The sequence below is a fragment of the Heterocephalus glaber genome, unplaced genomic scaffold, assembly GCF_053883595.1.
Source record: "Heterocephalus glaber isolate CG9 unplaced genomic scaffold, H.glaber_assembly_v1.0 deba00001724, whole genome shotgun sequence".
NCBI classification, from domain to species: Eukaryota; Metazoa; Chordata; class Mammalia; order Rodentia; family Bathyergidae; genus Heterocephalus; species Heterocephalus glaber.
In genome coordinates, this window is record NW_028258435.1 from 773,591 (window position 1) to 801,525 (window position 27,935).

Consider the following 27,935-nt stretch of genomic DNA (forward strand, 5'->3'; position numbering starts at 1 on the left):
ACAGAGCCAGCCCACTTCCCACCCAGGTCATCTTCAGGGTCTGCGACAGCCCACACCCCCTTCCCTGGCCTGTGGGAACCCAGTCCACGGTATGGGGAGCTGGGCTCAGACTGGAGCACACAGCCTCTCTCCCTATCACCTTACACCCAGCAGGGACAGGGAGCTCCACATCCAGCTCCTTCCCAAGGGCCGGCACTGTGCTGGGTGACTTAGTCACCCTCCAGTGGCTGGGACACAATGCCCGACACCCACAGCTTAAAGGAGGAGAGGGTTCTGGGGCTCACGGTTTCAGTGTGGTCAGTCTGTGGCTGGCTGCTCCAAGGTAGGAACATCATGGTGGAAGGGCAGGGGGAGGAGAGCTGCTCACAGCATGGTGGCCAGGAAGCAGAGACAGAAGGGAGGGGCTGGGGACAAGAACGCACCCTTCCAGGCCACACCCCAATGACCTCCAACCAGGTCCTACCTCCTACAGCACATTCGGCCAGGAACTCGTCCATGAGCACAGCGCCCCGTGATCCATCACCTTCTGGGTCCAAACCAGAGCACAGTGTCCCCCACATGCTTGCCCCAGCTCGGGTGAACCTGGCCAATGAGCTGGCGCTGGGACATCCAGGCCCCAAGTGTGGTGAACCAGGTCACCAGCTGCTCAAGGCCAAGGTCGCAGAGGGCGGTGTGGTCTTCGGTATGTGGTTTGCCAGTGCTGCCATGACACAGCCAACTGTGGACAGCAGAGGCAGGATGTTTTCATCCACACAGTCTTGGAATCCCCGAGCTGAGAACGAAATGTCAGCAAGGCTGATTTCCTGCATCTGCTCCCTGGGTCTGCGAAGTCTCACCCCGTGTCTGTCTCCTCTCTCGAGCGCGGATTGGATTCAGGGCCTTCACACTATGCTATGTCCCTATGTCCCCAGCCCCTTTCACGTTTTACTCCAAGACAGGGTCTCCCTAAATCACTGAGTTGCCCGGGTTGGGCTCACACTTGTGGTCCTCCTGCCTCAGCCTCTCGAGTGCTGGGCTGACAGGCGTGCGCCACCACACTTTGCCCTACATGAACTATTTTTAAAATTTAACTTAAGGTAGAGCTTGCGCCTGCTTAGTCTTGTTTTGTCTTGAATTCTGGAGGAATGTGGCCATGACCGTGGGAGGATCGTCCCTCACTAGACTCCTCTGTAATCGCGGCTTCCCTGTGGACCACACGGCAACGTTACTGTGCGCTGACATGCACGGGAGCTCGCTGGAGAAATCAGGGTTGTAGCTTAAGCTGGTGTTATCAGAAATCTGGACTCAAAGATGGGCATGGTGGCACCCGCCTGTCATTCCAGCACTCTGGGAGGCTGAGGCAGGAGGGCCAAAAGCTCCAACCCAGCCTAAGCAACTTAGCGAGACCTTGTCTCAAAATAAAAATAAGAAGAGCCCGGATGCAGCATAGTATGGAGGCCCTGGCTTCAATCCCCAGTGCCACAAACAAAGGAATAAAAGGGCCTGGCATGGACTGTGCATGTTGGCCAGCTGTGTGCCCATAGCCACCCCCAGGATGGCAGGGAGTCTCCAGGGAACCCTGACACCTCCCATAGGCCCAGCAGGGACAGTGGCCTCCAGCACTCTGGCAGGCTGAGGCAGGAGGATTGTAAGTTCCAGCCCAGCCTGGACAACTTAGCGAGACCCTGTGTCAAAACGAAAAATAAAAAGTGCTGGAGATCCAGCTCAGTGTGCACCTCAATCCCCAGTACTGCCAAATAAATAAGTGATTAACCCTTTCCTTCATCCATTTCCCTAGCACAACACCTGGCATGTAACAGATGCTTAGGAAACGTTTGTTGAATGAAAAATTTTATATCTGATTCTATCTCTCCCTGCTCAAAACACCTTCTATAGCTTCCTATTGTTCTGTTTTTGTTTGTTTTTCCGGTACCAGGGATGGAACCCAGGACCTTGGGCTTGAGAGGCAGGCACAGTGCAACTGAGCTAAATCCCCGGCCCCTATTGTTCTGGTTTTTTGGGACAGTCTCACTATGTAGCCCAGGTTGGCCTCCAACTCACAGCGATCCTCCTGCCTCATCCTCCTGAATCCTGGGATGACAGGTGTGCACCACCGTGCCCGGTTAGGTCTCGTATCTCTTAACAGCCCTCTAACCACACGCACACGCACACGCACACATGCTCACACATGCACACGCACGCTGACTGCTATGACTTGAACCCAGCCATTGGGGAGGAAGCCCCAGACCCCGTCCCTGCTGCCACCCGCAGGCGCTGCCCCAGGGCCTGGTGAAGGCCAGGCTCCTCCCCTCCCCTGGGGACATGTCTGTCGCCCCCTCTGGCTCCCACACGGCTCCTGCCTGCTCACCTGGGACCCCAGCCACAGCGCCTGGTCTGTGTCGCAGAACCCTGGGCCTCTGTGGGGTCGGAGCCGGCTGCACCCTGGGACCAGGCCCTGCGCCCACCTCGCTCGGGCCTCCGCACACCCCTCCCGCTCCGCGCCCTGTCAGCTGCGGGTCCCTCGGACAGGTAGAGCCCTGCAGTCACGAGGCCGCATCCCACCGGGGTCCACGGTGCCTGGTTCTAAGAGGCGGCGACACCCCGACCTGGTGCTGGCCGCCCACCCTCCCTGAAGGCAGCACAGCCCGCTGCTCTGGGCTCAGCCAAGGAGAGGCCAGGAGCCCCAGGACCCCAGGCAGAGCGGCTGCTCCCGCTGTCCGCCCACCCGCAGGCTTCAGGGTGATTTCGGGACGCAGAAGCCAGGAAGGAGGACACTGACTGGACGCCAGCAGAGCACACAGCTGTGAGTTCAGGGACCCCACCTACTCTGCCGGGTGCAGTGGCCCAAGCATCACCCAGCACCCAGGAGGCTGAGGCAGGAGGGTCACTGTGAGCTCGAGGCCAGCCTGGGCTACATAGTGAGTTCACAGCCAGTCTGGACTATTTAGCTAGACCTTATCTCCATAGGCAAAAAAAATTAAGGATAGACTTGAGCCATCTGTAGGAAAATGGATGCACCTTGAAACCACAATGTTAAGTGAAATAAATCAGACACACAAGCCTAAATATTGTGTGGTTTCTCTTACATGAGAGACCCAGAGTATAAATAAAGAGCAAAATAAGAGAGATCATAGGAAGTAGGGACACAGCTCCTTCTCCAAAGGGCAGGGGCCGGGGGATAGGGGGAGGGCAGGAGGGAAGGAGAGGGGGAAAAGGAGCCGAGATGCGTTGCCTGCCTGCGCCGGTTCCCAAAGAGGAATGTGACCATGTGCACTGCAGGCAGTAAAAGTAAAAATCACAAAAAGAAAAAAGAACAAAGAAGGAAAGAAAAGAAGAAGGAAGGAATTGGAGAGCTGCTGAGAATCTTTGGTTAACAAAGGACAAGAAAAACAAATATGAATGGATGAATTTCTTTTTAATCCTTGCCCTGAGAATTCAATCTACCTAATGTGAGAAACCCTGGGTTTAATCCCAGCAGTGAATGAAGAAGCAGAACACAGAGTTCACATACGCAGCGAGAAAAGTCGCCAAGGCGGATTTAGAGCCAGGTAAGAAGGTAAACGCAAGCCTTCCTGCCGTGTAGCCATGGAGCCGAAATTCGAAGAGACCTTGGTCTAGCAGTCTTCGTGTCCTAGGGGGTCAGTGATTTCTCTACAGCAAAAAGAGCAACTCCAGCCTGGCAAGGTGGCGCACACCTGTAATCCCCACACTCTGGGAGGCTGAAGCAGGAGAGTCCCAAGTTTGAGCCCGGCCTGAGCAACTTGGAAAGGCCCTGTCTCAAAATAAGAAGTCAAGAAGGGGCAGGCGGTTGGGATAAAGCAGTCTGGGAACCTCATTACACAGGCTGTTCTCATTTTCCCAATTAGTCTCTGAGCCCCTTACCTCTGGTCCCTGCTAATTGCTGGGTAATTGCCCACATTGGAGCGCTGGCTGAGGGGTTGGTATTTGAGAACCGCGGTGACCTCTGACCTCTGACCCAAGGTGATCTTCCCGGGAGCCGCCATGAAAGATTGATTTGGGCAAAGCCCAGTTAGACAAACAAGCCTTTCACAGGACTTCCAATCTGAGGCCAATCAGGTAAGAATGCACAGCCTTGGGGTCTGGAATTTCCTGTCTCCACGGGCTTGGACAGGGTTGCTGCTGGCCCAGGGAGGGGATGTTTCCGGCCCTTTCCCTTCAGGTGGCCCCAGGGAACCCCCAGGACCCTCCCAGGCTGGGCATGGGGGAGCTGGGCTCCAAGTTGTAATCCTCCTGCCTCAGCCTCCCGAGCGCTGGGATTCCAGGCCTGCACCACCTTGCCCGGGTTTCTGGTCTGATCCAAGCACAGCCTCGTTAGCCCTGGGTTGGGTTGGCCCTACACAGAGGCACACAGAGTTTGGGGACCCTGTGCTGGCTTCGCACACACCGCCTCTAACACTTCCTCCTCCCTCCCTCTCTGTCAGCAGTGTCTCAGGCACATGAAGTGGCGCCCGCCTGTCATCCTAGCACTCTGGGAGGCTGAGGCAGGAGGGTGGCAAGTTCCAGCCCAGCCTGGGCGACTCAGGGACAGTGAGACCCTGGCTTAAAACTAAAAGCAATTCTTTTGGTTTTTTTGTACCGGAGATCAAACTTGGGACCTTGTGCTTTCGAGGCAGGTGGCAGCACCACTGAGCTAAATCTCCAGCCAAAAAAGCAATTCTTAAAGGCCTTGGGATGTAGCCGGTGCACAAGTCCTGGGTTCAATTCCCAGTGCTCCACAGAGAAGAAAAGAGAAAGAAAAAGAAAACACGAGGCAGGAGGGAGGGTGAAGCTGGCGACCGGGGGGCGCCCGAGCACTGGCCTGGTCTCAGGGGCCAGGCCGGGCAGGACTCACAGCTCCACGTCCTCCGGCACTGCTCAGCGCAGTGGTCCTCCTGTCCCGTTCTGGCTCGGGGGGGGGGGGGGGGGGGCAAGTCTCTCGGCCCCCGAGAGCTGAGCCACGTGAGGTAGGGGTGGCCACTGACTGCAGGAAGCCACAGTGCTGCCTGCCTGGGCTGTCCCGAAGCTGCACATGGTCCCAGGCCGGCTGCTGACCACTCTCCACTCCTGGGGGCCTCACCCAGCCTACGGACTGGGCCAGCCCGACCCTCCTCAGCCGCCTGCACAGGACCCTTCAGGCCCCAGACCCAGCCGCCTCTCCTGAGAGGACCAGGAGGGGACCAGGGGCTCAGGGTGGCTGCTCCTCCCCGGACGCCTCCAAGCACAGGGAGGCTGCTGAGACCCCAAACACAGCCAGGGCCACGGTGTGGGTGCTCCTGTCTGTCACTTGGGTCTCCCGCTCCGATGCCAGGAGAGGGGTCGTTTCCATTTACAAAGCCAGCAGGGTGCGGTGGCATGGCCTGCCATCTTAGCACCCTGGGAGGCTGGGGTGGGAGGGTCCCCAGTTCCAGCCCAGCCTAGGCAACTTAGCAATTTAGCAAGACCTATCTAAAAATAATGAAACATGCTAAATTGATAGACGCAGGATAGATGGACGGATGACAGGTGGACAGATAGGGCTGGAGGTGTAGCTCACTGCTTCACAGGCGCACGCTCACGCACACACACGCGCAGTTAGGAAGTGTTGCTACAGCCCGTGAGCGCGGAAGCACGACACCCTCTCTGCTCACTCAGCTTGGAACCGTATGTGCGGCCTCCACGCGGCCCCTGGACTCTGTTGCCTTAGAATCTTGCACCAGGGGTGTCTGGTTCCGTGCAGCTCCCGGGACCCCGGAACCCTGTCGCGGTGAAGCTGCTCCTCCCGCTCCGGAGACACACGGGTGGGAGCCCCGCACGCTGGAGCCGGTCCTCCGTGCCGCGCCACAGCGCCCAACTCCCGGGGTCCTCCCGGACAAGGGGCGGCCGGCGGGGTGGGCGCGGCGGAACTGGGCCGGTTAAAAATAGCAGTCGCCCTCTTCGCTGCCGGCAAGAGAAAGCTTCGACTCCGCGTGGATTCCGATCATCTATCTCTCCCTGCAACGAGGGAGGGAGGGCAGCCCTGGGATTTGCCCCGGGGCCTTGGCTCTGAGCTCCACCCCCAGCCCTCTTGTGAGACAGGGCCCAGCTCAGTCCCAGGCCGGGCTGAGACTTGGGATCCTTCCACACCGTGGCCCTGGCTGTGTTCGGGGGTCTCAGCAGCCTCCCTGTGCCTGGAGGCGTCCGGGGAGGAGCAGCCACCCTGAGCCCCTGGTCCCCTCCCGGTCCTCTCAGGAGAGGCGGCTGGGTCTGGGGGCCGCAGGGTCCTGTGCAGGCGGCTGAGAAGGGCCGGGCTGGCCCAGTCCGCAGGCCAGGTCCCCGTGCGGCGGCCCTGAGACCCCAGGCCCCGGGAGGAGCAGGGACCTGGAGCTGATGTCAAAATAAAAACTAAGAAAGCGATTGGGATGTAGTTCGAGTTTAGGTCAGGCACCTGGCGCATACCCTCTCATTCCTGCACGCTGGGAGGCTGAAGCAGGAGGGTTGCAATTTCGAGCCCAGCCTAGGCAATTTAGCAACTTAACAAGGCCCTGTTTCAAAACAAAAAACAACTGGCTCAGGATGGAGCTCAGTGCCAAGGCCCTGGGTTCAGTCCCCAGTGCTGCAAAACACGAGCAGTGCAGAGAGCTGCTGGCACTCAGGGTGCGTGGTGAGAAGCAGAGCGCGCCGGCTCGCTCAGGCCCGGGAGGGGAGGGCGGTGACCCCCTGCGGCTCGCAGGGCAGAGTCTGCACTAATCCGAAGAAAGCGCTGTGCTGGCTGGCAGCTCGGCTCGGCGGCCGCGGAGCCGGGGAACAGCCGTGACCTAGTTTTGGAATCAGGTCGCCCGCGCTCGATGCCCGCCGCCTAAACAGAGCCGCGAGCTGCCGCGGCCTCGCCTGCGCAGGCGCACTGGGACACTGCCGGCGGCTGCACGCGGTGGGCCAGGTGCCGCCCTCGGCACGGAGGACACCGGGTCGCAGCTGCGCCAGCGCCGCTGCAGCGGGTTGGGGACCGCGCGGAGTGGCATGCGGCTGTCCCCAGCCAGCGGAGGACGGGGACGGAGCCCTGTGCCCACCTGGGCTGGCCATGGCCTTGCTGCCCCTGACCTCCAGATCCGCGTGTCCCGGGGCCAAAGTGGGGCCGGGCGGGGCAGTTGTCCTCCTCTCCCGCGCATGCCCGTCCTCTGGACTTCGGTTTGAGTGAGGGACGCTGCTGCTGCTGCTGCTGGCGTCTATTCCCGGATAAACTCCGCAGTGCCAGACAGGATCGCCCAATGCCTGTGATGTCAGCACTCAGGAGGCTGAGATAGGAGGATCTCTGTGAGCATGAGGCCAGCCTGGGCTACATAGTAAGACCCTGTCTCAACAGACAAACAAAACAAAACGAAAAATCCCAGTGGACGTGAGTAATGTCCAGCACGGTGTCATCGCCCACTGTGGCATCAGTGATAGTACCCAGACCCTCGCGTCCCTCGCCAGTGGTCCCATCCCCACCCCCTGCCCTCTCGAGGGGCCCCCAGGAGGCCCCAGCCCCGGGGTGGCCCTGGCTTCGACCTCCAGCTTCTTGGCAGCAACAGATGGGTGGGGGGCAGGCACTGGGCCATGGCGCACCGCTGTGTCCTGTCTCCTCCGTGCAGCTCCCCACACGTCCACCCGCCACACAGAGGCTCCACCCGGGTCCCAGGTCGGGATGGGTACCCAGCGGCCCCAGGCAGAGCCCCACACCAGTCTAACCCAAGATGTACCTTGTTGAGCCACATCGTCCACGGGGCCACGGCGGGCCACCCAGCACCGAGCACACTGCTTCTCCCCTTGCTCCAGAGCCAGCCAAGGGTTGGCCGACCTCCAAACCCCAGAGGGAAGTGGATTTAAACAGGGACCAGGGTGCAGTGGCGGTGCCCACCTGTGATCCCAGCACTCAGGAGGCCGGGGCAGGAGGAGCTCTGTGAGTTCAAGGCCAGCCTGGGCTACCCAGTAAGACCCTGTCTTAAAAATCTAACAACAACAAAAAATGACAAACAAAAGACTTAAACAGTGAAGAGGAAGCACCATAGTTTTTATTTGCTTGGTACTGGAGATTATACCCCTACTGAGTGCACTCAGTGACAGGCTAAGTTGCTACGTAGCCCAGGCTGGCCTCGAACTTACAGATATCCTCCTGCCTCGGCCTCCCCAATGCTGGGATCACAGGTGTACGACACCACAGTTGCTTCAGAAGGTGGCATTTTGTGGCCTCCAACCAGAGCTCGGGCCCCCTTCCTGCCAGCCCCAGCTCCATCCTCCTCCAGGGTCTCCACGGTGACAAAGACAGAAGGTCCGGGTCTTCTTGTGACTGCAGTGGGAAGTTGTGTCCCCAGCTGGCCTCAGTTTCTCCATCTCTGAAGTCATGGTCCATGCTGGGCTTGGTGTCCCTTCTGTGTATCTCAGAGTGATGAACACCACGTCCGCCCTGTTGAAGATGAGTTGCTAGATTCTCCAGCCCCTAATCACTGTCACACTTCTGGTCTCATCTGAAAGCACACTTCCAGGCCTGGTGCAGCAGTGCATACCTGAAACCCAGCACTGGGGAGGCTGAGGCAGGAGGGTTCCAAGTTTAAACTCTTGAGGTTTCCGCAGCATGCTCAAAGAACAGGGGAAGAGGTGGGGACTCAGGGACTATGCCCTCACAGCAAGCTTCAAGGGGGAACCGGAAGTGTGCTAGGAAGCCCTTACAGAAACAGAGGAAGTGGCTGGGCCATAGTCCTGTTTGGTTCTTCTGAGACAGAGCCTTGCTATGTAGGCCAGGCTGGCCCCGAACTCATGGTGATCCTCCTGCATCAGCCTCCCAAGTGCTGGAATCACAGGTGTGTGCCACCACGCCTGGCTCAAATGTTTTGGACCAAATTTTTATTTTAATTTTTTAAAAGTATTAAGAGCAAATGGGCATGGTGGTCACTGAGGACAGATACCAACAGCTCTCCCCTTGACGAGCTGCCTCCACAAGTGCAGAATGCGCTGCCGTGGAGCAAGAGGTATAGTAGAAGCTGGGCACGGGGCACACACTCGGAACCCTAGCACTCGGGAGGTTGAGGCAGGAACTTAGCAACTGAGTGAGACCCAGTCTCCAAATTAAAAATAAAAAGGGCCAGGAGTGTAAGGAGTGCAGCTCAGTGCAAAGCCCTGGGCTCCGTCCCCAGTGCTGGCTGCAAAGCAGACGTGTACGTGCATACACAGATGTGCCGCACGCCGCAGGCGTGGTCCCCAGCCCTCGCCCGGAACTCCTGGTGGCTGGAGCACTTGTCCACTTGAAGCCCTGCTCCCCTGACACTGGCAGCCTCACAAAGAAAAGAACTTGCTTGTTTTCCTTTCTTCCTGCGCACTCTCCCAGTCTCCTCCCCTCCCCCTCCCCCTCCCCTCCCTCTCCTCGTCCTCCCTCTCCGTGTCCCTCTCTCTTTTCAAGTTCCAAAGCAGCCCTGGCCCTGAAAAGCCGACTATTCAGGCTGCAGAGGAGGCCTCCGGGCTGCGGGGCTGCGGGCGGTCTGCCCGGCAGCCGGCGAGGGGACCGGCAGTGGCCACTGCACAGCCATCTGTATGCAAATCCCCACACCCGTGCAGCGCCACTCCGAGCTCAGCAATTATCCTGCTCCGGCCTTTGTGCCCAGCCGGGCTTTGTCGGCGCCAGGCGGGCGGCACCTGCGTCCCGCCGTGGCAGATGGCAGGACTTGGCGCAGCCTCGGTGCCGCCCGCGTGAGGCCGTCCTCAGCCTGTGCTCGGGATCCCGGGCCTGAGCCGGGAGGACAGGCGTGCGGGGACTTATGAGCCACCGGGAAGGGTGTCCAGTGTGGCCACAGGCGGCGAGACAGGAGGCTCACTGCGGCCCTGCGGCACAGAGGCAGGCAGGGGCCCTGTCCACACAGCCCGCCCAAGGCAGCTTGGGCAGCCGCGGGAGGACACAGGCAGGGAGGGCCCTTGCTGCCTGGGAGTACAGATTTTCTTTTCTGTCTTATTTGTTTTGTTTGGTTTTTCGAGCCAAGGTCTTACAATGCAGCGCAGGCTGGCCTTGAACTCACAGCAGTCCTCCTGCCTCAGCCTCCTGAGGCGGATGCACCACCACGCCTGCCTTCTCTTCTCTTCTCGCCTTTTCCTTGTGCCAGGGATTGAACCAGGGCCTTCACACTGAGCTGCATCCCCCGTGCACTTCCGGTTTTATTGGAGACAGGGTCTCACCAAGCAGGCCGAGCTGGGGTCCAACTTGTGACCACCCTGCCTCGGCCTCCCAGAGTGCTGGGCTGACAGCTGTGCCCCACCACGCCCAGAATGTGGGTCATTTTAAATGGGCCAAAGACTCGGAAATAGAAAAAGCCCCCAGCGATCGGGGAAGACTGGGTCACCTGGTTTAACTAAAATGAGTGGGTGAAAGAAAAGTCAAATTTGGGGGACAGGACTCAGCCCCGGGCACCGATAAGCCCTATGGGTTAGGGGCCAGCAATGCAGAAGGTTCAGATCGGACGAGATAACTCGGCGCTGTGGAGCAGAGGAGAAGTCATCGAGGCAGCAGGAGCAGGGGCAGAGGCCACGGCGTGAAGAGGGGCGGGAAGGACAGGCCTTGTGCTGCCTGCGCCCCTGCCCCTGCCGGGGCTCTCGCCCCAATCTGTGAACCAGAGAAGCTCACTCCCACGGAGGACCGCTGGAGTTAGATGGAAATGTGTGCAAAAGGATCCGGGTGAGGACAGGAGCGGCTTGGCTCTGTCTCCTCCTCCTCCTCCTCCTCCTCCTTTTTCTTTTGTTGCTGCTTTGAGGCAAGGTGTCACTGTGTCGTCCAGGCTGTTCTTGAATGCTCAGCGATCCTCCTGCCTCAGCCTCCCAAGTGCTGGTTTTGCAGCTGTGCACACCCAGCTCCGGACCTTCGGAGAGGAGCACATGGAGGCCCCGGAACTGTGCCTGCTGGTGCCCAGGGCAGGGGGCGTTGTGCAGCCACAGAACCCCCTGCTGGTGCAGGCCAACTGCATTAGGGTCCCACTGCACAGAGGGGCTCAGGCAGCCTTGGTCCCCAAGGCCACCAGCCGCCATGCCGGGCCGTGCACCCTGCTGAAGTCACTGGGCCACATGGCCCAAGGTCACACGGCACTAGTGGCATCTGCGCTGAGACTTCTGCACCGTCACCCAACGCCGAAGCTGTCCTGAGCTTGTCCATCTCCCCAGACGCCGCCCGCCCCAGCCCGTCTTGTCCCAAGCCACCAGTACCCAGGTTCCTGCCTGCTCACTCAAGTGAAGCCACAGAGCCTAGCAGACGCAGTCTAATACAGGTGAGAAGTCAGCCAGGGGCAGGGGCGGGCGCAGCACTCAGGCAGGCTGAGGCAGGAGGATTGCAAGTTAGAGTCCAGCCTGGGCAACTTTGTGACTTACCATGACCCCAGTTCCCGGATCTCAACTTGGCTGGAGGACAGGCCATGAGCGGCCCGAGGCAGGCGGCCACTAAGAAGACAGGGTCGCAGGCTGCGGGAGCACTCAGACACTGAAGGGTGCGGTCCCAGGCAGAGCTGGTCCCTAGGAAACACACCCAGTATTTTAGCTTATTAAAGAAATAACTATGCACTGTAGCAAGTGACACAATATGGAGGCAAGTGAAGAATCAAAGAAAAGTATTTCTCTCCGCCCAGCCTTGGCTCCTCCCCCAGCCCCGTGACGTGTGTAGCAGCCTGCCACTCGGCTGTCTCTGTCTCTCCCTCTCCCTCTCCCTCTCCCTGCACAGACAGAGGCGCAGAATTCTTCCACACGAGTGAGTCATGGTGAGCACCGTGGTACACGTTTGTGATACCCAATAATTGCATTTGTCCTGGGGAATTTGTACATACAAGGTGTAATCAAATATACAGTGAATTTTTATCTCTTTTTTTACTACAGTAAAAGACACATTGCCCAGAATCCTCCTCAAATCCTCCCCTCCCTCTGAACACACTCATCCCACCGTCCGTGCCACTTCCTGCAGCAGCTCTGGGGTCCTCTCTCCTGAGGGTCTTCAGCTGCGCTGTCCTGGCTGCCTCAGTGTCCTGAATGGATTCACAGCGTTTCCCTTCCGTGGTCATCTTGACTCTGGGGAAGAGCCGGAAGTCACACGGTGCCAGATCCAGTGACTAAGGTGGATGAGGACACAGCGTCGTGTGTTTCCGAGCCGCCTTTCTGCTGGATGGGCCTGGGCAGCAGCAGTCACCGTGTTTGTGACCACACCTGGTAATGACCCTCAGGAAAGAGGACTCCAGAGCTGCTGCAGAAAGTGCCAAGGACAGCCGGGCATAGTGATGCCCACCTGCAGTCTCACCATTTGGGAGGCTGAGGCAAGAGGGTTGCTGTGAGTTCGAGGCCACCCTGGACTACACAGTGGGGCCTGTCTCAAAAATCCAAGCAGATTAAAAAAAAAGATGGAAAGAAAGTGGCCAAGATGATGCGATGAGTGTTTGAAGCAGGGGGATTTTGAGGGGATTCATAGCAACGCGTCCCTTACCGTAACAAGTAGTTTAAGTTTAGACATTCACTCCACATTTCGATCACATCTTCTATATAGGTCTAGATCATGTACGTCTCACTATGTGGCCCAGGCTGGCCTTGAACTGGCAGCGATTTTCCTGCCTCAGCCTCCTGAGATGCTGCGATGACCTGACCATCGTGTGCCACCACGCCTGGCCCTTGATTACTTCCATCCTTCCCTCCTTAGTTTTCTGTTTCCCTGTCTTTCCACTCTGTTGCTCCAGTGCTGTGCCTTCGGGCAGCGAGACATCAGAGCCTCTCTCAAGGCGCCAAGAACAAGACTCGGAGAGGCACCTGCGCCTGCCCCGCCTGGGGTCACTGGCCACTGAGGCTGGCGCCTGTCCTTGCTGGGCTCGGGGACAGCAGTGCTGGGATCGGCTGGGGGGCCCAGGTCTCGGGGACGGGGGCGGTCCTTGGAGCCAGTCCCACCCGAGCAGAGCACTGGGGCCAGGCAGTCATTAGCCCGCAGTGGGGGGAAGTACCGGCAGGCTGAGGCAGGAGGACTGAAAGCTGTAGTGCACCCTGGGCACCTCAGCAACTTCCTGAGACCCTGTCTCAAAAGAAAAAAGCAAAACCAGGGACAGGGCCAGCGGGGAGGAGGGTGGCAGGATGCCTGGCCGAGCTGCCGTGGGGGTAGCAGCCAAGCTGGCACAGGGCCAGGCCGCCGCTGGGCACCTGGCTCGGGGCCACCCCCAGGCCGCAGCCCGGCAGAGCACGGTGCCCGGGGCCATGGCTCGGGGTGAGTGGCCGTACTCTCACCCAGCCTGGGAGGGCCTCGGGCAGTGGGCGACAAGGACGGCCGGGCCAGGGCCAGCAGCTGCTGCCGTTGCCATGGAGACAGCACGGACAATGAGCAGCCAGGATGCAGTGGGGCCGCCTGGCACCGAGGCTGCAGCCCTGCTACAGGGGTGTGCGCACACACGCACACGCACACACATGCACGCGCACACTCATGTGCACAACCTGGACTCCTGTGCAGGGGACGCAGGAGGCGGAGGAGCAGAGAATGAGGAGAAGAAAAGTAAGAAGGAAAAAGAGGCTGGGTGTTCAGGGACCACAGCTTCATCATTTTGCTCAAAGTTGAGCAAAAATCTCACCCTTTGAAGCAAAGCTAAAAATGCCTTGAAAAAGCCCGACTCAGCTTGGCCAGGGTCGGGGGCTCTAGATTCTCCTAGCGGGAGAGCTAAGGGCCCCTCGCAGCAAAACGCACCTTCCACTGGGAGAAGCGAGTCGCCTTCCGCCTCAGAAGGGTCGGGGAGGCCCTATGGGTCGGAGGCCCAGGTCCCAGAACATTAGGGGACGCTTTCTTCTTATTTTGGGTTGGTTTTCCAAGACAGGGTCCCGCTGTGTGGTTCAGGCTGGCCTTGGGCTCATGAGGATCCTCCTGCCTCAGCCTCCCAAGTGCTGGTTGCCCGGCTAAGAGCAACGAACCCGGGCAACCAAGTCCTCACAAACTTCTGAGACCAAGGACTCCACGCCGAGGCCTCCGCCCCTCCCCACTTCTGGAGCCCTCGCCATCCTGCCGGGGACCAGGCGGATCCAGGCTGGCGGCGCATGCAGCCCGGGACCCGGGACTTCCGGCAGCAGTGAGCCCTGCACCACGTCCCGGCCGTGGATGATGCACACGCACGGAGCTCTGTCCCTCGCACGCGCAGAGGCAGCCCTGGGAACCAAGCGTCTCCCCTGAGATTCAGTGAGGGCTCCCAGCCAGCCATGGTGGCACACGCCTGTTATCTCAGTACTCAGGAGGCTGAGGCAGCAGGATCCCTAAGAGTTCGAGGCCAACCCGGGCTACACAGTGAGACCCTGTCTCAAGAAAAACAACAAAAACAACAAAAAGGTTCCTCACACCAGGTGGAGAATTAACATTTCTCTGCAGCACTGGGGTTTCAACTCAGGGTCTTGGCACTGAGCTACATCCCCAGCCCTTATTAATTTTCCATTTTTTTTTGCAGGGGCGGGGGAGGGTCGCCCAATCAGGACTCAAACTTGAGATCCTCCTGCTTTAGCCTCCGTGAGTGCCACAATTACAATCCATGTGTCCCAGACTGGCAGTGAAAGACCTGGCAAGAGGCAGGCGCTGGTGTTTCCCAGGATGGGTCCCAGGGCTGAGGCTGGCAGAGAGGATCAGGGCTCTGGGCAGCCTGCTCCGAAATGACATTTTCTTTCTTCTGCAGCATCACCAAGCATCTGCAGTCCTGTGTGCAGCCGGCTCTGCAGCTCCTGTCAGAACATCTCACCTCCCTGCGTGCCAGTTTTCTCTTCTCTAAAACAGGCAAGCCGGGTGTGGGGGCACCAGCCTGTGGTCACAGCACGTGGGAGGCTGAGGCAGGAGGGTTCTCAGTTTGTGCCCAACCTGAGCAGCAGAGCAAGAACCTGTCTTAAAATGAAAAACATGTGAAAAGGGTTAGGATGTAGCACAGTGTGAAGGCCCTGGGTTCCAGCCCCAGTGCTGCAAATAAATAAACTCATAAATACACAAATGAGCAGAATATAAAATAGGCCACAGACCCGGGCCTCATGGGACAGGTTGCTGGCCGGGAGCGCCGACAGCCGAGGCTTTGGAGTAGACACCGTGAGCAGCCACAGGGCACCCCCAGAGGGTAAACAGAGGCACGGGTGTGGAGCCCGGCCCCTGTGCTCCTGCTGGCCCGCAGCCCCCCCCCCCCGGTCACCTGGCCCAGGGCCCACACAAGGCCCTGACCTGGGGACCTGCTTGGTGGAGTTCTCCGCTGTCACCTGCAGCACGTGGAGCTGCCCACCTGGCTGGCAGCTCCTGTCCCAACAGCCTGGTGACAGGCAGGTCCCAGTCGAGACCCAGGACAGCCGGGAGGGAATCCACCTGCCCCGGCCGCCTGGAAACTCAGCTGTTACATTCTGCACGCTGCCGCCTTTGCTTACTCTCTTCTCTTTCGGTGTTGTGAGATAGTGTCTCCCTGTGTAGCCCAGGCTGGCCTCACAGTGATCCTCCTGCCTCAGCCTCCCGAGTGCTGGCTCGCAGGCTCCTCTCCCTCTCAACCATCCAGTGGGACAGCAGGGGAGTGACAGCCCTGTCGCAAGCAGTGTCCCCACTGTCACTCGCCCAGCACCAGCCTTGTGAACAAGCTCTGGCCTGCCTGCGGGGCCGAGAGTTTGCCATACTCCTGGGGAAACAAAGGCTGCATTCACAGCGTGACTCAAGAGGCTCCGACCTGCACTTTCTGGCCCCCAAGTGTAAGAACCAGAAGACGCCATCACTGCGGGGAGCAGGGCAGGCCCAGATTATGGGGCCCTCGTGGGTGACATCACCTCGAGGTCCCTGTCCCAAGTGAGAGTGCTCGAATTCGTACAGGAAGCGAGGGCTGTCGGAGGCAGAACTGGCTTCCTGCAGCAGCCACATCAGACTGAGTTTTCATCTCATTTACAAAACTTCCCAGAAAGCGAGCCTTTTATTGCCAGGGGACTTCAGAGATTCAGGACCCAAAAGTTGGGCTATAAATGTATGCATGGAGCCGGGTATGGTGGCACACGCCTGTCACCCCAGCACTCAGGAGGCTGAAGCAGGAGGATCACAAGTTTGGGCCCAGCCAGTGCAACTTAGTGAGACTCTGTCTCATAGCGAAAAACTACAACAGAAGAAAAAGCACTAGGATGCGTATTTGCATGCCCCACCTCCCAAGAGGACTGTGACCATCCTACACTGCAAACTACACTCATAAAAATAAAAAATCTAAAATATTTTTAAAAGGCTGGGGATGTAATTCAGTGCAAAGTCCTTGGGTCAAATCCCTAGTACCTCAGAACAAAAGCAGATGCGGTGGGTAAGGCTCAGAGATAAGAAGCGACCACTGGGGGGGCCTGGAAGGTGGCCATTCTGTTCCCAGCCACACCACCCAGTGAGGCGGGTCCTCACCTGTGCCTGGGCAGACTGCACCTTCTTAACCCATGTACCGAATCGTTCACCCGGCGAGACTGCTTTCTTTTTTGTTTTATGAAACAGTCTCACTATTCTAGTCTGGCCTTGAACTCACCGTGGAGCCCAGGTTGGCCTCAAACTCTCAGAGATCCTCCTGCTTCAGCCTCCGAGTGCTGGGATGACAGGCATATGCCACCATGTCTGGCTACACTTAGCAAATCTATTAGCAGGTATAACTGTTTTCCTTTTTTATTTTAACTTTTCAGCGTCCATGTGTGCAGAACCCAGTGATCGCGTTGCTCGTGGGGAGCTGCTGCCCCTCCATCCGAGTCACACACAGCACTCACCCCCTGGGCTCCAAGACCAGCGCTTCCCAGCTTGGCGTGTGAAATTTTACAGCATTTTCACGTCTAGTCTGTCATCAGGGCCGTCCAATACTCCTTTCCTTTTCTCTTCCTTTTCGAAGAGCTGGGACTTAACCCAGGGCCTTTCACACTGAGCTGCATCCCCCACCCTTTCTATGTTCAGGTTTTATTTTGACACTGGGTGTTGCTAGGTCACTAAGCTGCTGCCCAGGCTGGCCTTGAACTTGCAGAGATCCTCCTGCCTCAGCCTCCAAGTGCTGGGATGACAGACGTGCACCACCATGTCTGGCTCCAATAATACTTTAAAAGGCCCTGAACCCTACATTACCCTCATTCTCCGTCATTCTCCGCCACCCTCTTGCCTGGTTTCCGAGCCCTCCAAGTTGTGTCAGGTCTCTCAGCAGACCTCTGTCCTGGCTGCGCCGGCTCTGCAGCTGCCCTCTGGACACTTCAGCGGCCAACTTTGATCCTCCCTCTCTGCCCCGCCCCACTGGACTCTGAGCGAGAGTGAGGGTTTGGGGAGGGGAGGGCAGAGCGGCGTGTTCCGGCGCTGTCACCGCCAGGCCTGCATGTGCGGCAAGGAAGCTCTCAGAAAGCAGCATGCAGCCTGGCAGTGGTGCTCGCCTCAGAGCCCAGCGCTCTGGGAGGCTGAGGCAGGAGAATCTCAAATGGGAGCCCAGGAGCCAGGGATTTAGCTCAGTGGTTCCACCGCCTGCCTTGCGAGAGAAAGGTCCTGAGTTCGATCCCCAGTACCAAAAAGAAAAACATTGGAAGTTCATCAAATTGGAGCCCAACCTGTGCAACTTAGCAAGACGTAGACCCGAAATAAAAGAAAGGGCTGGGGACGCCACACCAGTGGGAAGGCCCTGGGTTCAATCCCTGGTCCTGAAAAAGGAAAACCTGGAGTATGCTGTGGCATCGGGGCCAACACTGCTGGGGCACCTTCATCCTGGACTTGAGCCTGATTACCTTTCCTTCTCCCTTCCCAGGGCTCTTCCAGGGCCCTGCAGAATTATTTATACTCTTGCTTTCAGGGGCAGTGAACCCTTAAAAGCCTCCTCCAGTCCCTCCGTTTCTTATTTATAGCCTGGGCTGACCTCGAACTCACAACAATCCTCCTGCCTCAGCCTCTCAAGTGCTGGGACTACAGGCCCAGGTCCATAGCATTTCTAAAGTCCAGCAGGAACCAGGGGAAGGTGACAGCTCCCAGGCAGAGTGGAGGCCGAGCCAGGGATGGGTCCCAGGGAAGGCCCCAGGGCCCGGGCTTCATGCTGTTCCCTGCACACTCACACTCACCCAGACCTCACAGGTGGCCGAGCCCCTGGCCTGAGGCCGGAGTTCAGTCCAGGAGTCACAGGAGGCCCAGGCAGCCCCCTGTGCTGTTCCCAAAATGCTCCATGGCAGAAGCTGGGAGCAATTACTCTGTGTGGACATAGTCTTCCCCTTGAAGCAGTAGGAAGCAGAGTTGCTGGAGTGGAAAGGGAAATTCAGCTTAATTTAATCTTTTAGCCAAAGCTGAACTGTGATTTTGTGGCTACAAAGTACAAAATGGCGCTGCAGATGGTAGATGTCTTCCGTGTGTGTGTGTGTGTGTGGCCCCAGGGATCGGACCCAGCCTGTACACGGAGGTGCAGCCCCAGCCCCCCCTTTTTTATTATTTATCTTGAGACAAGGTCTCACTAAGTTGTTCCAAATTGAGATCCTTCTGCCTCAGCCTCCTGAGGGTGGGAAGTACAGGCGTGCACCACCACACCTGCCTCAAGATGTATGACTCTTAATAAGCAGGACAGGCAGATACAACTGCTTGTACAAAGACATGGTGCAAAGCCACAGCTCGAGCCACTGAACGCCCTGGCATTACCTAAACCCTGACAGTGACTCCTGGAAAGGTCTTTCCTCCTTCTATAATTTGTTTCTTTTTCACGCCGGCCTGGGTAGGCCTGTCGTCCCAGCATTCTGGGAAGCTGAGGCGGGAGAATCCAGTGTCCCTGGACCCATTGCACAATGCTCCGCTCCCCCTGCCCCGGTCCCTCCCCTGGTGACCGCAGGGCCATTAGCATGACAGACCCATCCCCTGCAGGAGGCCGAGCAAGGACACCTCCACTGCAGACTGAGGAAGGCTGTCCCTAATTGGGGGTTAACTGCACTTTCCGCTAATCCGAATGCAAATCCTCCCTTGAAAGGCCGAGGGTCCCACCCTCTGTGCCTGCTGGGCTTCCATCCTATGGAATGCGCCCTCCACCCAGCAGTGAGGCACCCCACCGGGGCGGGGCCCTCCCTGGAGTCCGGGCAGCGGGGGCTCCAGACCAAGTTGGGGGGGTGCCTGCCTGGCCTGCACCTCTGCTCCGTGCAGAGACCCAGTGGATGGGGAGACCCTAGAGGGCTGGAGGAATGCTGCAAGCCTGTCATCCCAGCACTGGGTAGGCTGAGGCAGGAGGATCGCAAGCTGCACTCAGCCTAGGCAATTTAGATCCTGGCTTAAAAACACAAAGGGCTTTCAGGAGGCTGAGGCATGAGGATTGTGAGTTCAAGGACAGCTCAGGCAATCTAGCAATTTAGTAAGTCCATGTACCAAAACAAAAATGCATATATACAAAGAATTAAAAGGGCTGGGGGAGGGCCGGGGATTTAGCTCAGTGGTTCCACTGCCTGCCCAGCAAGCGCAAGGACCGGTGTTCAATCCCCGGTACCAAAAAAAAGGGGGGGCTGGGGGTGTAGCTCAGTGGGAAGGCCCGGGGCTCAATTCCCACTCTGGCAATCAATCGCCAATCAATAACCAGCCCAGGCACCCTGGCAGCTTAGCAAGAGCCTCTCTCAAAGTAAAAAAAATAACAATTTAAGAAAACGCTGGGGATGTTGCTCAGCGAGGGGCCTGATTCAATCCTCTGTGCTCCACTTGTGAGCCCGTAAGGACCCGGTGTGCAGACAGTCAGGGTTCAGAGGGAAGAGGGACTGGTGAGGGCTTCCGGGCTCCCACCGGGGACCAGGAGGCACACACCTCGGCTCCTGCAGGGACTTGGGAGGCCCAGCGTCCCCAAGTGCCGGCCACTCACAGTCCACACTGCCAGGGACACGCGGCTCTTGAGGCTGCCAGCCCACTCCGGCCACAAGCGGAAGGGATTTCCTGTTTTCCTTTTCTTCTTTCTGAGACAGGGTCTCCCTCACTAAGTGGCTGGGCTTGAACTCCCTGCCATCCTCCTGTCTCAGCCTCCCCAGTGCTGGAGCCAGGTGGGGGCAGTTTCACGTCTGCCTCCCTGAGGTCTCCTGAGCACCTGGAACTCGGCCCCCCAGTGAACACTGGTGACTGCCAGGCATGGGGGGGCACCGATCTGTCACAATTCCTTGATAGATAATTCAGGGTTAAATCAGGTCACCACAGATGGGTCAGGAAAGGCACATGCTTGATTTGTCACTGTAGTTTTTATATTTTTAGTACAGATTCATGAACAACCAAGTGTAAAAATAGTGTTATGTAGCATTGAAGAGCATTTAAAGGGCTGGGGATTTAGTTCAGTAGTTTCGCCGCCTGCTCCACAAGCGCAAGGACCCGAGTTCGATCCCCTGTACCAAACAAAAAAAAGCATTTAAAAAGGTGGCCAACCTAACAAGGTAAAACCAACAACTCCATAAACACCTAGAAAAAAGCAGGGATGGGCACTGGAGGTACACAAGGGTGTGAAACCTGGTGAGCTCCCTGGCAGCCAGGGCAAAAAGAAAGCAGGCAGGAATGCAGTTTCTGACCTGCTTCCTCCCAACCGCGCTGTCTCACCTGACCCGGGTGCTACCTTTCCGTGGCCCAGGGCAACAGAGGGGAGCAGCTGAGGGCCAGACCCCTGCAACTGTCAAAGTTCACAAAAAAGCACCACTCAAAAGCACCGTACCAGAGTGGGGCTCACCCCTATAATCCTAGCACTCCAGGAGGCTGAGGCAGGAGGATCACAAGCGTGAGGCTAACGTAGTGAGTTCAAGGCCAGCCCTGAGTTCAAGGCCAGCCCGAACTACACGGCAAGACTGCCAAAACCGGACAAAAAAAGGCTCCGGCCTGCAGTCTGGGGACCCAAAGGGACATCAGAGAGCGGGCTGTCCCTCGGCCCATCAGACACCGTGGAGGTGCCCCTGAGGACCTCGGGCTCCAGTTCCCACAAACCAGGCCGGACCATACCTGGTTCCCCATCTGTCCCAGCAGCGAGACCAGGTGGGCAAGGTGACCCTGGGCGAGTTTCTCCAGGGGATCAAATGAAACTTCGGAAGTCACCAAGCACAAGCAGCCTGCCCCCCAGAGACGTAGGCTCGGACGGACCCTGCAGGCTGAGGCAGGCCAGTCCCTCCCACCCAGACAGGGAGCTCACCCTCTCCATGGGTGGCCACGGGGCCAAGCAGCCCCTGCCAGACAAGACCCAAAACAGAGGCCACAGGGCACTAGTTCTTCCACAGCTCAGCTCACTGAAGGGCTTCGCTGAAGGGGGGCAGATCCGTCTGTTCACTGTTTAGCACCAGGCAGGGCGCTGCGGGCCTGTAAAACCCCAGCACTCCAGGAAGCCCAGCAGGAGGATTGCGCTCCCAAGAAAGGAGCTGGGGCCAGGGCTCAGAGTGAAAGGGAAGGCTCTGGGTTCAGGCCTTGGTACAGAAAACATTTCAGCACTGTTTGGTGATGGGACCGATATTAGCAGTGTCAAATACCGAGTGTCAAATACCAGCTTTCATCTTAATACAGGACCGCAAATATGGAAGTGCCTCAAGGCCCGCAGTGGTGATGCACGCCTGTCATCCCAGCACTCAGGAGGCTGAGGCAGGCCAATCCTTTCGAACCTGGGCTGGTTCAAGACCAGCCGAAAGTGCTGAATTCCCCAAGCCCAGACCCCTACCTACCTCCAGCCAGGGTGGTACAAATGTCAGAAGTCCTGTCTGTAGCCACGCAGTGATGTGCACCTGTAATCCCAGGACTCGGGAGGCTGAGGCAGGAGGATGACTGAGTTCGAGGCCAGCCTGGGCTACATAGAGACCCTGTCTCAAAACACAAAAGCCACAGGGCTGGGGATTTAGCTCTGGTTCCGACATGTAGACACGCAAGCTCAGGGTTCCGAGTTCGATCCCCAGTACCAAACAAAAAAAAGCCACAAAGTCCCATGTGGACAGTGCTCCCTCTAAGTCACTGCTTTAAGGAAGACATTTGAGTTGTGTCATTTAATTTCTATTTATTTTCATAAACATGAGGTATTTCAAAGTGCTATAAGATGCAGCACTAAATATATACATTTTGAAGAAGTTCAACACAGAACTTTGCAATTTACCCAGTTCTATGCACCAAACATGAACAAATACATTAACAGGAAAAAAACCAACAGGCTAGGAAAAAGGCATATATATAGTAAATTTCTTTACAAAAGTTTCTTACTTCAAAAAGTGATAAAGTAATATCTACTCAAAACTTTCACAACTCATTTTCATACGAAAATATAAGTATCAAATTTAGTTATATATCAGCGTCATACGAAAGTACACAGGCCGTGTAGGGATGAATACAGTACAGGATGGGGGAGTAAGATCAGCTTCGTATACAAAACATGCCCCTCAAACACTGAGGTATCGTTACAGCACTCAGCGAGAACCTCTGGCCGCCAGAGCCGCCCCACTACCCAGGACAAAGGCGGCATCCACGGTATTTACACAAGTATCCCGGGGCGCACAACGCCCAGCCTGGATCACAGCATCGGATCGCGCCGTCCGTCCGTCCGTCCGTCCGTCCATCTGGCGGCTGGAGTTGAAGCACCATTGTAAAAATAAGGAACGAAACTTGGAAGGAACCACGGTGACAGCCCCAGACCGGGGCTCCCGACGGTCGCGGACATCATGAAGATGAACAGCAGAGGAGCCCCCAGAGCCACTAGCATCTGGGAGAGGGCTCCTAGACATCCTGCAGAACCCCACAAGTCCTGCCCCCACCCAGATCCAAATTCGAAAGGAGGCTGATTGGAGACCGTAAACCAACATTCTTAACGTCAACACAATGTTTAAAATAAAAGTCCAAATGTGCAAAACGTGGCAGTGAGCGTCGTCAGTCCGTCTGTCCGTCGGAGGGATGCCTAGCAAGTCCTGGCGAGCTCCACCCTCTTCAGCAGCTGCTGCTGCCGGGCCTGCAGCGCCTCCCTCTCCCGCAGCAGCCGCTGCTCCTCGGCCTGCAGGGCGCGCACGTACTCGGTGGCCTTCTTCAGGATGACCACCTTGGCGGCCTTCTCGTTGCGCACCAGCTCGGGCACGTGGTCCCTGAGCGTCAGGAAGCTGGATCGCAGGTCGTTGCGGCGCTGCCGCTCCAGGATGTTGTGGTTCCGGCGGCGCTCGCTGTCCTCCGAGTCTGAGTTCCGCGGGCTGGCGCTCTTGGGCTTGCCGGGGGCGGCGCTCCGCAGCGGGCGCAGCGCGGGCTCGCCCTTGGGCTTCTTCTGCGGGGGCTCCTCGCTCTCCACGAAGGGCGAGGGCGCGGCGTAGTTGTGCTGCTGGTGGACGGGGACGCAGCGCTTGCCGGTCAGCTCGCACGGGGGCGCGCGGCCCGCGCCGGGGGCGGCGCTCCGGGGGCGCACGGTGATCGTGAAGGTGGTGACCGCCCGGCTGCTGGGCGGGCAGCGCCGCTTCTCCACGGTGACTACGTCGATCTCCTCCTCCTCCTCCTCCTCCTCTTCCTCCTCGTCGTCCTCGTCATCTTGGGGAAAAGCAGCAGGTTAGTCTCGTCCTGCATGAATTCAGCACCCGGACACACTCGGGCTCTCGGGAGCCGGCGTCTCGGATGGACTCTTTTTAGACCTCGTGAAACCAGCATGGATAAGCTGGGCGTGGCGAGGCAGACCTGCCTTCCCAGCACTCAGGAGGCTGAGACAGGAGGATCGCTGTGAGGCCAGCCTACACTACATAGCAAGAGCCTGTCTCAGAAAAACAGAACAAAAAAGTCACCACCACCGACAACAAAAACACTCAAGAAACAAAGTAAGAATTTTTTTTAAAAGATAAAAAGGACAGGAAGGAACATTTTCATTCCAAAATTTTTTTACAAGTAAATATTTATAGAAATATATTGTCCTGCCCCGGCCCCTGACAATACTTCCCAAGACCAGGGCTTCAGCAGTGGGGCCGGGGCTGTGTAGCTCAGTGGTAGAGCCACATTTGCCTGGCACCTGGTGAGACCCTGGGTTCCACCCCCAGGGACACAAAATGAAAACAAACCAAAGCTTTTAGCAGGTTGCAGAATCGAAGGCACCTGGCAATGACTGCGCCATACAGGACAAAGTACTTAACCGTTCTGCACCTCAGTTTCCCCAGTGATCCACGAGGGATGGATAAGTAACCATGCAGCTGGGTTGGTGGAGCACAGCTGCCATCCCAGCACTGGAGAGGCTGAGGCAGGAGGATCTCCCTGAGTTCGAGGCCGGGCTGGGCTACAGAGCAACATGCTGTCTCAATGAAGCCAAGCGATTTAGCTCAGTGGCACCGTGCCTGCCTCACAAGCTCAAGGTCCTGAATTCAATCCGGGGGGGGGGGGGGCAAATCCCCACTAGCACACCACGCGAAGGAGACTATTTCCACACGACCAAGTTGCCTTTCTGTCCTAAACTGGGGGACCCACTTCATCCACCAAGGAAGACAAGTCAATTTTCTCCCAGGTGTCACACGCGCCCCAACCCTAACCAAGTGCTCATTCCACCTCCGGAAGATGCCAAGGCCACCGCCCAGTCGAGAGGACCCCCAGTCACCAGGGCTGCCCAGGAGGCCGCTGCCTGCCTCCCGGGCCCCATGGCCCGCCAGGGTAGAAAACGTCTAAAACGCAAGCATGAAAATCAAATCACACCCAGCGCTGCATCTGACGGGCCGGAAAGCGGAACAATTGTGGGGCTTTTCTAAAGTCGACATGCGAGGCCGCTCCAGTCCGCGGGGCCCTTTAAGCCCGGCTTTGGTTTTCTGCCAAGAAGACAGCTGTTGGAAGTAAACGCTTCCTCACCTCGAGCTGTCAGGGGCAGACATTAAAGGGACAGAGCCCTGCAGCCGCAGCTCCTCACCGACTTTCCTCCGGGAGCCCCGACCGGCAGGCAGGGCCCGCGCAGCAAACCGGGGCTTTTTATCCACACGCATTGTGGAAACAGCGGCTGTCAAGGTCCAGAGGCCCCGGCCCCGGCTCCAAAGGACAAGGGCTGGCAGGAGTCGGAAGCCTTCGGCACCTCCCAGATCTCCGGCAAAGGCTTGGTTTTAACTTTAACCCTTGCTTTGCACAGACAGACGCACACAATGGATCTCACAGAGGAACCTTTCCAGTACCCCGGCATTCCTAAAGAGGCTGCCCGGGCTGCTCGCCTTCACCTCCCAAAGCCTCAGATCTCCAACCAGGCCAGGAACAGGGCCGCAAGACAACCCGACCGCTAGAAAGAGGCGGCCCCTGGAGAATCCGCACGACCGCGGGAGCAGTGGCAGCCAGCTGCGGGGTGGGAGGGAGGAAGCTAGGGAGGGACCGTGCCCCGGCCTGCAGACCCCGCCTGCCAGCAGGCGGCTGGCTGGGCTCCGGCGCGGAGTAAACAGCCCACCACCCACGGAGGGCGGGGGAGGGGCCCGCCCACTCTCGAAAAAGGAAAAACCCGGCAGCCGTAATCTGTGCAGTCGCCCCGACTTCCTGCACTGAGAATAGGAGTTGCACAGCCCTGGTCTTTCGGGGGGCCTACCCCCTTCTCGGACCTGCGCCGGAGCCTCTTCCCACGGCGTTCACAGGCCCATTCCCTGGGTGGGGGACAAGCTGAGGCCCAGAGCGAGGACCCCTGAAGCTGGGGACGAGACGGGGACCTCCGGGCCACAGCGCAATGCGCCCAGAGCCAACAAAGGCCTGGAGAGCCGCGCGGGGGACGCGGCCGGGCTTACCCGAGTCGCTCAGTGTGTCCTCGCCGGAGGTGCTCGGCGCCGCCGTGGGGTCCGCGCGGACTGAGGAGCTCGGGGAGGCGGCCCCCGGGCCTGCGGCCACCGCGGGAAGCCCTGCGACCACCGGGGCTTCGCCTGGTGTGGGAACCCCAGCCGGGGCAGCGAGCGCGGGCTCGCGGGGCGTCGCCCGGAACGGGAAAACCACGGCGGGGTCCACGCAGTCGGCGGCGCCTCCGGGGCGCGCGCCCGGGGGTCCCGGGACGGTGGGCGCAGGGGACGGGGCCGCGCGGCCGAGCTGCAGCTTCTCGCTCACCGCGCGCTCCAGCTTCTCCCGCGCCGAGAAGCCGCTCCACATGCAATCCTGCAGGATGACAGGGTTCGGGGTGAGGCGGCTCAGTTCCCCCAGGCCGAACGCCTCCTCCTCGGCCGGGTCGCCCCACAGGCCGGGCTCGCACAGCAGCATCTCGGTGGCCCAGTCCGCGGGCTCCGGGAACGCGCGGCTGGGCGACAGCGGCGGCGTGGGCAGCAACTGGAACTTCTTCCAGATGTCCTCGCCCGGTGGCGTGGAATCGGGGCCGCCGAAGTAGAAGTCATCCTCGTCCGGGAGGAAGCAGGGCTGCAGCGAGTCGAACTCGAGGTCAGGGTTCTTGCGGATCATGCCCGGCATGTCGCTCGGGATGGAGAGGTTCAGAGGCGGCGCGGCGGCACCCACTGCACCCGAAGACTCCGTCGCTTCCCAGACCTGCAGGCGACAGGCACGGCGCGGTGGGCCGGGGCGCCGGCCGCGAGCCCGACCGCCCTCCGCGAGCGCCCCTCTGCGCGCCTCGGGCCCCCGGAGGTGCAGGAAGTCCTGCCCCGCGCTTGCTCTCCTTTTGTGTACAAGCTGTCTACACCCGGGGCGGGAAGGGCGTGCGGAGCCAGGGGGTGGGGTGGCCGTGCAACTTTGCAAACTGCCGTTCCGTTCACACGAGGCCTGTCGGGGGAGGGGGCTGCTGGCGCTGCAGAACCGAGCTCTGAGCTGCCCGCTTGCAGGGCAGGACCGCCGCGCCACGGGTGCGAACCCCAGCCGCCTGCCGAGCAGGGTATTATCAGGAGGCTCAGCCCTCCCCTCCCACCGCCCCTTGGTAAAAATGCAACCTCCCGAGTGCAAACGCTAGCAGGGGGTAGCAAACTTTGCAAAGACAGAGACTTACTCCACAGACGCAGACCTCCCTCCAACGGACACCTCAGCCCCCCCACCCCGACGCACCCCCAGTGTCTGCGGGCGCCCTCCGGCAACCACCAGCTGCAGGGGTAATCCTGCCAGCGGCTTATTTTGGATCCCTCCAATCCCACCCCCTTCATCAGACCCCCAGCGACCCCTTCCCGGGAGCGCGCAAGAGAGGCGCAGCCCCGACCTGGGAACAGCGCGGGGACAGCCGCGACCCTAGCAAGACGTGACCCAGATTGCGCAGCCCCTCCTCACCCCTTTTCCTTCCTTTCCTCGGGGCCACCCTTTGGCCTGAGCCCCAGCTCGGGTGGGGATGCACCGAGTCCCCGTCGGCCCCAACCTGGACCCTCTCCGGCGCAGGGCGCATTGCTTTCCGCCGGAGCCACGGCTCCTCCCCGGCGAGGCTGGGGAAAGACTAGGGCGGGTCTGTTCCCCCGGTTGCCCGCGGGGCTGAGCTGGCTGCCCAGGAGCCCAAGCCGGTTTCGTTTCGGAAGCAGCACGCGACCCCCGCTCCTTACCTCCCGGGCCGCGCGCGGGGTCTCGGGGGCCGCGGTCCGTCGCTGCGCTGCGCGCGCCCTGCGCCCGCTCAGCTCCGACGCGGTCCCGGAGCCCCCCGCACCGACAGATGACTGTCACCGACTGCGCTTTGAAGCTCAGGGGATATTATTAACTGAAAAATCTGACACACCCGGGGGGCGGGGAGAGAAGGGGGCTGTGGCGCAGGCCAGGGGGAGGGGGCGAGGCAGGCGGCGAGCGGCTCCACCCCTCCCTCTTGATTTCCATAAAAATCAGGGGAGGCGCCAAGGCTTTCGCGCCAAAAGCCACTTGCTTTTCTTCTTAGCAGAGGAGGCTGCAAAACTGGCGAGCCCGGGGGAGCTCCTCCCGCCCTTTTGGAGCCCTGGGTTTGTAGCCGGTGCGCGCCGCGAACCATTTGCGCGCCAAGCGGTGCACGCGGCAGCGGCCCCCCCCCCCCCCGGCCTGGCAATCGCTCAGCGTAGCAAAAATAAAATACTGTGCATCCCTCCGGGCGCGCTCTGGGGAGAGGACGCGGCTCGACCGCCAGCCCCGCGTCGCACGAGGCCTGCGCGGGCAGGGGCTCGCGAGGGAAGGCGACCCGGGGTTCGAAAGGATGGAGACCCCAGAGACC

The 27,935-nt window shown here is 59.0% G+C and overlaps 1 protein-coding gene across 2 annotated transcripts; it reads right to left on the reverse strand.

The window, feature by feature from the left end:
• Nucleotides 1–18,468: 18,468 nt before the first annotated feature.
• Nucleotides 18,469–27,697, reverse strand: Mycn (MYCN proto-oncogene, bHLH transcription factor). Of its 2 annotated transcripts, none has more exons than XM_021248395.2 (3): nt 27,307–27,697; nt 25,582–26,320; nt 18,469–23,386 (listed from the first exon to the last, which is right to left on the reverse strand). In XM_021248395.2, the coding sequence occupies exons 2-3, from the start codon at nt 26,243–26,245 to the stop codon at nt 22,776–22,778; spliced, it is 1,275 nt and encodes a 424-aa protein (XP_021104054.1). In that variant the 5' UTR covers nt 26,246–26,320; nt 27,307–27,697; the 3' UTR covers nt 18,469–22,775. The 2 variants fall into 2 exon arrangements, with proteins under 2 accessions (XP_021104054.1, XP_021104055.1); XM_021248396.2 differs by lacking the exon at nt 27,307–27,697 and adding an exon at nt 27,044–27,295.
• Between the last annotated feature and the right edge of the window lie 238 nt (nt 27,698–27,935).